This window comes from Phalaenopsis equestris, unplaced genomic scaffold (genome assembly GCF_001263595.1).
Source record: "Phalaenopsis equestris unplaced genomic scaffold, ASM126359v1 Scaffold000123, whole genome shotgun sequence".
In the NCBI taxonomy this organism is placed as follows: Eukaryota; Viridiplantae; Streptophyta; class Magnoliopsida; order Asparagales; family Orchidaceae; genus Phalaenopsis; species Phalaenopsis equestris.
Window position 1 is genome coordinate 374,565 of NW_018164565.1, and position 8,221 is coordinate 382,785.

General features: G+C 38.0%; 1 protein-coding gene across 1 annotated transcript in view; it reads left to right on the forward strand.

Annotated features, from left to right (window-relative positions):
* Positions 1-7,617, forward strand: part of LOC110021156 (C2 domain-containing protein At1g53590-like) — a 15,215-nt gene extending 7,598 nt beyond the window's left edge. Inside the window, exons 9-12 of the mRNA XM_020719537.1 lie at positions 1,149-1,241; positions 1,349-1,532; positions 6,367-6,487; positions 6,572-7,617. Of these exons, the coding sequence (XP_020575196.1) occupies positions 1,149-1,241; positions 1,349-1,532; positions 6,367-6,487; positions 6,572-7,294 (1,121 nt within the window). The 3' untranslated portion in view covers positions 7,295-7,617. The remainder of the gene's footprint in view (positions 1-1,148; positions 1,242-1,348; positions 1,533-6,366; positions 6,488-6,571) is intronic.
* Positions 7,618-8,221: the final 604 nt, after the last annotated feature.

Here is an 8,221-nt window from a genome sequence, read left to right on the forward strand (position 1 = left end):
TTTCTTTCCCTAAAAGGTTCTTGTTGTACATTCCCTTCTATCTGAAGAAACTATGAAGCAAAAACTTATAAAGAAGAACAGTTGATGTTTTTCTTGTAATTGGCCAAAAATTATTGCAAAGGTCCAGCAATTGGTCTGAAGAATAGTTTGACCGACCATTTCTGCAAATTACTTATAGGGGTATATCTCAACCCAGGGTTCGTTGAAACTCCAATGCACACTGTTATTGACCTCATTCACGTGGGCTTAGTATTGAAAGTATGTTAATACATTAGAGTATGCCCTGCCTATTTCTTATTGATGGGATAATGACACATACATTATCACTTCCTACGGATGCACGGACCTTTTAAACAAAATCTCATAAACATTTTCTAAAATTTGAGCAGCCCCTTATATTTTCATGGATTTGACATAATGTGCTCAAAATTGTAGAATCTATTGGACTTCAGCTAATGATGTTGCAGTGTACTGTGACACTGCTTGATATGAGGACTTTCTTTGCTTTGTCTGTTTGCACTGAGCAAATTTTGTTAAGTGAGCAATAGAAAATGGCAACCAGGAAGAGAAAACATTGAAGAGACCAATTACTAAAGGGTGTTGAGAGGTGTTTATATGTCTGTGTGTGTCTTTAGTTCCATTTTAGTTACTTCATGAAATATAAATTAAGTGATTGACCCTTACTCCCATGTTTATATTTTTGGGTTGAAAGGTTAAACACAACTATGATTTTCTTGGTCTATATGCTCTATAGTGAGCCGTATGAGAGGTATTAGTTTAACTTAGATTAAGTGATTGAATTAAACTTTGCAATTAAAATAAACTCTAATTTTCAAGATAGCTCTATATGATTTGAGTGATCGAGTTGGCTTTTGACGTAAAAGACACTTGATGATGGTCAATAGCTTCCAGGCAATGGGGACTAATGCTTATAGTAATCTTTGTTGCTGAAATCAATAACAACCATCGTATTGTTTGAATACTAGATTCTCCGAAATTCAAATCTAGCTTTGTTGAATGTATTCCTACCTTCTCAACAAAATGAGCTGTAGTTTTCTTATATCCTTCTAAAATCCACAAAGTTTAATTTACTTTTTTCTTAAAATTAATATGTTTCCTTTGAAGCCTTTATGTTCTATATATTCCAGAATCCTGGTTTTCAGTCTACGAGAAACCTCCTATAGCATATGTGAAATTGGAGATCATAGAAGCAACTGATATGAAACCTTCAGATCTAAATGGTAATTGCATGGCTTCTTTATTTTATCAATACAACTCACATCTAACTGATCATATTCTAAGTTTGAAATTTAGATTTTCTTAAAAATGCTAAATTTTTAATCTGCAGGTCTTTCTGACCCTTATGTGAAAGGCCATCTTTATAATTATAGATTCCGAACAAAGGTTCACAAGAAAACCTTGTCTCCAAAGTGGTTTGAGGAGTTCAAGATCCCAATTTCATCATGGGAAGTGCCAAATATATTGTATCTTGAGGTTTGTGATAAGGACCACATCTTTGATGACTTGCTCGGGTACGGTTTTACTCAATAATTTTTTTTTTGAAGATTTCTTACTTGATTGTTTATGCGTTACTATTCACAGAACTAAGATCTTATTCATTGATAATAGTAGTTTGTCGTTCTTTCTTTTCTTCCTTCAAACTTAGGTGGACTTTTTACTTGAATGAGTTTTTATTTTGTACATGATAATAGTAGGCAAGCTTAGGTCCTGTTTGGGATTAATTTATTTATTTATTTTTAATTTTATTTTTCTTTTATTTTTAAAGATGTATTTGTTTATTGTGTTTTAGATATGTTTTTCCTAATATTTTTAAAAAAGTTGGTTTGCTAGACCACAACTCTACTTTTCAAGCCCATCATGCTTTGTCTACCCGACTTTCATATTTACATACATAGCACTTGGTGCTTTAAAACTATTAATGAAAAGGTGCATTTTACTTTTAAAAAAATGGTAATAGTGCTATTTTCTATGTGATATTAAAGTTTTGAATGCTATGTATGTAAATATGAAAGTTAAGTGTTGAGATATATAAATACATAAGAATTGTTTTCTATGTATGTAAATGTCCTAAAAATTTTCAGTATCATTTTACCCCTTTTATTCCTAACTATGTTAGTTATGGGAAAAAACATCATTCTTCTTTGTCTTTTTCCTTAATTTTTTTTTTCACAAGTATAAACTAAAAGTTTATTTCCAAAAGAAATTATTGCTAAAAAATCACCTTCATTTCATTGATAGCAGACTTATATAGAGCCTTACAAGTTACAACATTGACAAATAAATCCCTAAACTTTTTCTATTTGCAAATAAGACCTTACATTAGATACAAATTTTAACATTCTCCCTCAAGTTCGGCAAAGATGTTCACTAGGCCCATCTTGTCATATAACTTAGACAAATCTAATGAGCCAAGTCCTTTGGTGAGATAGAGAGTCACTTGCTCTCTAGTGGCTACATGACATAGCTTCAGTAGTCTGTTATTCAGCTTTTTTTTGATGAATAACCTATTAATCTCCATATGTTTGGTTTTATCATGTTGCACCGGGTTGTTAGCAATGTTAATTGCCGACTTGTTTTAATATCATCATTTGAGTTCTCTCATCCATTTTGAGTTCAACCAACAAGGCTTTCAACCACATCAACTGAACTCCTAATGTCATGGCCTTATATTCTCTCTCTGTTGTTGATCTTACTACAACTGATTGTTGATTGCTCTTTCACGAGACCAAGTTGCCACTTACAAGCATGCAATATTCTGACGTGGGTCGTCTGTCATGAACACAACTTGTTCAGTCAGAATCACAGAAGCCCTCAATATCTACATACCATTTCTTCTTGAATATCAACCATTTTTCTTGGTGCACTCTTCAAATACCTCAGAATCTGATACTCTACTTCTATATGACCCTTTTTTGTATCATGCATGTAGCGGCTCACCACACTTAATACAAAAGAAATATCTGGTCGAGTGTAGCACAAATAGATCAGGCGGCCCACCAACCTCTGGTACCTATGACGATCAACTGATTCACCTACCTCTATATTGAACTTGACCTTCTGATCAATTGGAGAGATTGCAGGTATGCACCATCGCATGACTGTCTCTCTGAGAAGATCCAGTACATGTTTTCTCTGGAATAGGGTCTTTCCCTCAGGTCCATGGGCCACTTAAATCTCAAGAAAGTATCTAAGTTGTCCCAGATCTTTTACCTCAAATTGCTTTCTCAATCTTCCCTTTAGTTAAGCGATCTTTGTCTCATCATCAGCAGTGATAATTATGTCACCTCCACTACTCACTCTCTCGTGTCTCATATCTCTAGTGTCTGTTAAGTCATCGAAAGGGTGAATTCACCTCCAGAGTGTAGTATGATTCAAACTCTCTAAATGACGTATTCATACTCACAAACAGTCTCTTCTCAATTGAGCTCCAGCTGACATAACCTTTCTAAGTAGCAGAATAACTCACAGACGCACATTTCATTACTCTTGGATCCAACTTCCCTACAAATGGTCTATCGTCTTTCACAAAGCATATACATCCAAATACCCTCAATGGAAGGATCCCACTATTGTCTCCTTTCAACATCTGACAAAAAGGCTTCCACGCCAGCACTCTTGAAGGCACCCTGTTAATCAATTGAGCGGCTGTCAGCACGGCTTACCCCCACGAGTGTTTTGGGACATTCATAGTCATCACATGTTTCAGGCTACCTCTAAAAGATGCCGATTCTTCCTCTTTGCTACTTTATTCTGTGTTGGTGTGTATGGGCATATGCTTTGGTGTTGTATCCCTTGAGCTAACAGCAGTCCCCAAATACTTTATTAATATTTTCTAGCTCATTAGCATATTGCAGTACATTCACAACTGCACTATATTGGGTCTGGATTGCCTTATGAAAATCATTAAAGCAAGCAACTACCTCACTCTTCTGTTTCACCAAGTGTATCCAGGTAATACGAGAAAAGAAATCAAGAAACATAACAAAATACCGATAACCATTCATAGAACTAGTAGGACAAGGTCCCAATACATCAGTATCTATCCAATCAAACGCACTAGAGCTCCTATTCCCAAAACTCATAAGCATCGCACCAATTTCTCCTTATTTGCCTTTTCATACATATATGGGTACAATCGACTCAGTACATAGACTAGAACATCTCATATATCTGTAATGTAGTAGTAAGTCATCCCCGACATTTCTCCCATATTCTTCTACTGCAGCACTTTCCTCCATGGATGTTAGAGGCGAGTCCGTCCATTCTCGGTCCAAGTACCTGAGTCTGTTATACCATGTTTCAATCTCAAGTGTTCGGTCTGTCTCTTTCTCTTGAAAGATCACATGAGGAATATCCAAAGAAATATTATATTTTAACTGGAGTATAATGACACTAGTGGATTAAATGATTACTGGAAAAGGAGCTTGCAAAACATTGGGCAAAGTCGTATGATTGGTACATCTCACTGTACACTTACTAACTACAGGTTGTGATGTATTATCAACAATATGTATGCTCTCCAGTACTACTAGATGAGCATATGAAGAGAACTCTCAAACAGTACTTGTCACGTGGTGAGAAGCAGTAGAGTCTATGATCCATTTTGATGATTCTATGGTGGAAATAGAGGCAAGAGCAAGTGTGTCACCATTACATTTGCTGAAGCGAGTATAAGTGGCAATGTTACCCCTTGATGTCGATGGCTTTGAAACATCCTCAGCTCCATCTCCTACTGTTTTCTGCTTCCTCTTGAACAGCTTCAGACACTCATGATCCTCACTAATAAAGATCACACATGTCTCTCCCTCATCCTCTGCTACCATTAGATTTGCCCGATAGCCCCCCTTTTCCATCTTTCAGACCCTACGACTATGACCACAACCTCCACCTTATTCACGTGCACCTATTTCTCTCTTTTTAGGTGGCTTACTACAAACCCTGCTCAGATGGCCAACTTCACCACAGTTGTGGAATTTTTGAGTCTCTCTCTGGACTCTTAGCATGCTTGGGCTCGCAGCAGTCAATGCTGATCATGTACCCGAGAAATCACTTAGCTCAGAGTATAGCTTCATGCGACTCTCCTCTTATATCATCGCAGTAATGGCCTCATCTAGTGTAGGAATAGTGGCTTAAGCTAGGAGAACTGATCTCCTATAATCAAATGTGGGGATTAGATGAGCCAAAAACTGCATATTTTTCATATGTGCAAAGATATCTCCCTTCTTGCACTCCGGATCACCGCAACTCGACATATGTAAGAAGTGATCAAGATCTTGTCATAGCCACTCTAGACCGATAAAGTACTCATGAATCGATCTATAAATCACTGTCTCTATCTCACACTGAATCTGAAACACACTCATGCGGTTCTCAACTCCAACATAAATCTCCAGCTTCGCCCAAATGTCGCTTACCCTTCAAATGACATCTACTAATGAAGCAATAGATGAACCATCGAGTTATGTAGTCAAGCGTAAAGCAAGACATGTGTGGTCCTCGACTCATCCCTCTCATCACCGTCACTCTTTGGCTTAACCTCGGTCAGGTATTCTTCTGGTCATTTCCCTACTAAAGCACCTCGATCCGACGTGACCAACTCAGACATATGGTCGGTCCACCGAGCTTCAGATCCATATGAGGGAGATCTAGCTTCACATGCGATGGAGCATGTGTTTAGATAGTGGCTCTCGTCAAGGTGTTTGCTCCCTGTATGAGCCCAATCAAGACTTTTAAAACTTTTTGATCCATTTTGCCCATAATTTTTAATCCCATGCCTCCGGCATTATCTCCTTCTCTTGATATTTTTAATCACAAGGAACAAGTCTAGCGCTCCAGAAACAAAGGCCCTGTCTTTCTTACTCCCAAACCTCAAGCAAGACCGCACCAGGCCCACCTCTCTATGCTGCGATAACGGGACTGCTGCCTATGAAAATCGCCTAAACTGCTCTCGCCTCCCTGTTTGAAGACGAGGCCTCCTCTGTTAGCTTTGATCGCCACTGCTTCGTCAGGACGACGCTGATCCCGACCCTACTCTGGCTTCTTCGCGATTCCAGCTCCCAGCTCCCAGCTCGTTCGTCGCCGCTGCTTCGCGATACCGACTTGTCACAGCCCCAATCAAGACTGGCAGGACAATGCCGATCCCTGCTGGTCGCAGCTCGCGAGGACGATGCCGAAGAAGTTTCCGGATGGAGCGGGTGGCGGTAGGTTAGGGCTGTGATACCAAATAATAAAAAATTATCATTTCATTAATGTTGAGAGTTACAATATTTATAAATTAATTATTAGATTTCATCTATTTATAAATAGAACCTACGGTAGATACAAATCTCAATTTTTACTATGCAGAGATTGTTCGGTGAACATCAGCGACTTAAGGGGCGGCCAGAGGCATGATAAATGGCTGGCTTTGAAGAACGTAAAAAAGGGAAAACTGCATTTGGCCATCACCATACATGAAGATGAGACTGTAAGTGGTTGCAATAGAAATGCTTTTCTTATATTGATCACATGTCTGACAATTATCTCTAACCACATTTCATGATTTAATCAGGAATTATCCAAACTGAGAGAGGCCACTACTCCTAATCCAAATTCAAAGGCACAACACAATAATACTGATTCATCTTTGGAAGAACATCAACAAATGGCTGATGAATTTGAGCCCATCAATATAGAAGGGCAAGAAAAAACAGGATTATGGGTACACCGCCCTGGGAAAGATGTCTCTCAAACATGGGAGCCCAGAAAAGGAAGATCACGCCGTGTATCCGAAACGGAGCTGCAGCCACAGTGCAGTGAAGCCCTTGACAGCTTAATCCCAGAAGGATCTGGCAGTGATGAAAATGTAGATGGGAAGAAAATTAGCCGTCGTAGAACAATAGGGAGGCGGCTCCAAAAACTTGGTTCTTATTTTCAGAGGAGCCCAAAGAGGCAAAATTCTAGAGAAGCAAAGGTGGTTAGTTCTGCCCAACCTCCCAACATCAGGGCAGTTGAGGTGCAGGGAACAGCAGTCAGGATCATACTTGATGAGAGCGTTATTTCTGAGTCTGGAGAACTGACAGTAGATGGGCAAAGTAGCAATTATGGAAACTTTGAGGTTGACAGTCCAGAGGAGAAGGGTGTCATGAAGAGGAAAGGCTCAACAAAATATAAATCAGATGAAGCATTGGAGAGGGAAGACTCATCTCGTGTGCTCATGGAGGACAAAGAAGTGGATGCTGAGACCGTTCTGGGCTCTGTGAAGAATGACAACGAGCGATTTATGAAAGGTTAGCCTGCTTTATTATTTTAATTACAGTAAGAAAATCATTTCTGCTCCATTTTTGCGCTCAATGACAAAATTCTGCCACTGTTTGCTGTGCCCTTCTATGTATTTTATTGTTTACCGTCATTTCATGGCTGTAGCTGTAGCAATAAAATTGTGTAAACAGAAATAGTCTTTCATTGCTGTATCAATGAAGTTTTGTAAACAGAAAGATAAGGTAGGATGAGTATTTTTGAACCTTATTGTTGCATGGGATGAAAGAAAATAGTGTGAAGACAGTCATAGGAGTATGATTATTATGTTTTTGTGTTTCTGAACACTTGTAATTTCAGATGTATAAATATTTTAGTTTGTGTTTTATATTTCTTGTATCATTTAAGTTTCTAATAATTGTTTATTACATTTATTTTTCCCACCATCCATGAATATATTTTTTAAAGAACCTGGTCCAAAGTATTAAAATTGATGCTTGGGATTTATTTTGTTAGTTGCAGCTTCTTGTAAATGTGATTTTAAAGTTTTAGGAAAATATATTTTTTTTTAAGTTATTGTTGATGTTATAATTATGTCTATTTCTGGAAAGGATGAATAGTTAATTTCTTATAGCTACCATACTTAAGCAAATATTGTTATTAAAGCAACTTTTGATCCCAACTTGTTTGAGCAAAATGTCACACACTAACCTATCTCAAGTCACATGTGTGACTTTAGCACAATCCTTGGCCTAAATCAGTCTAACCCTCACAACACTTTGACTTATAAGCAAATAACACCCTTGGAAGAAGAATAGGGAGAAGTATTGGAGAAATGAACACTTCACTAAGAAATAAGGATTACAATACTTGAATGCTTGGAAGCTTGGAAGGTTTTCTTGGATGAATGCTTGGATGCCTCTAAATGAGGGAGAGAGACTCCTATTTATAGTCCTCCCCAAGT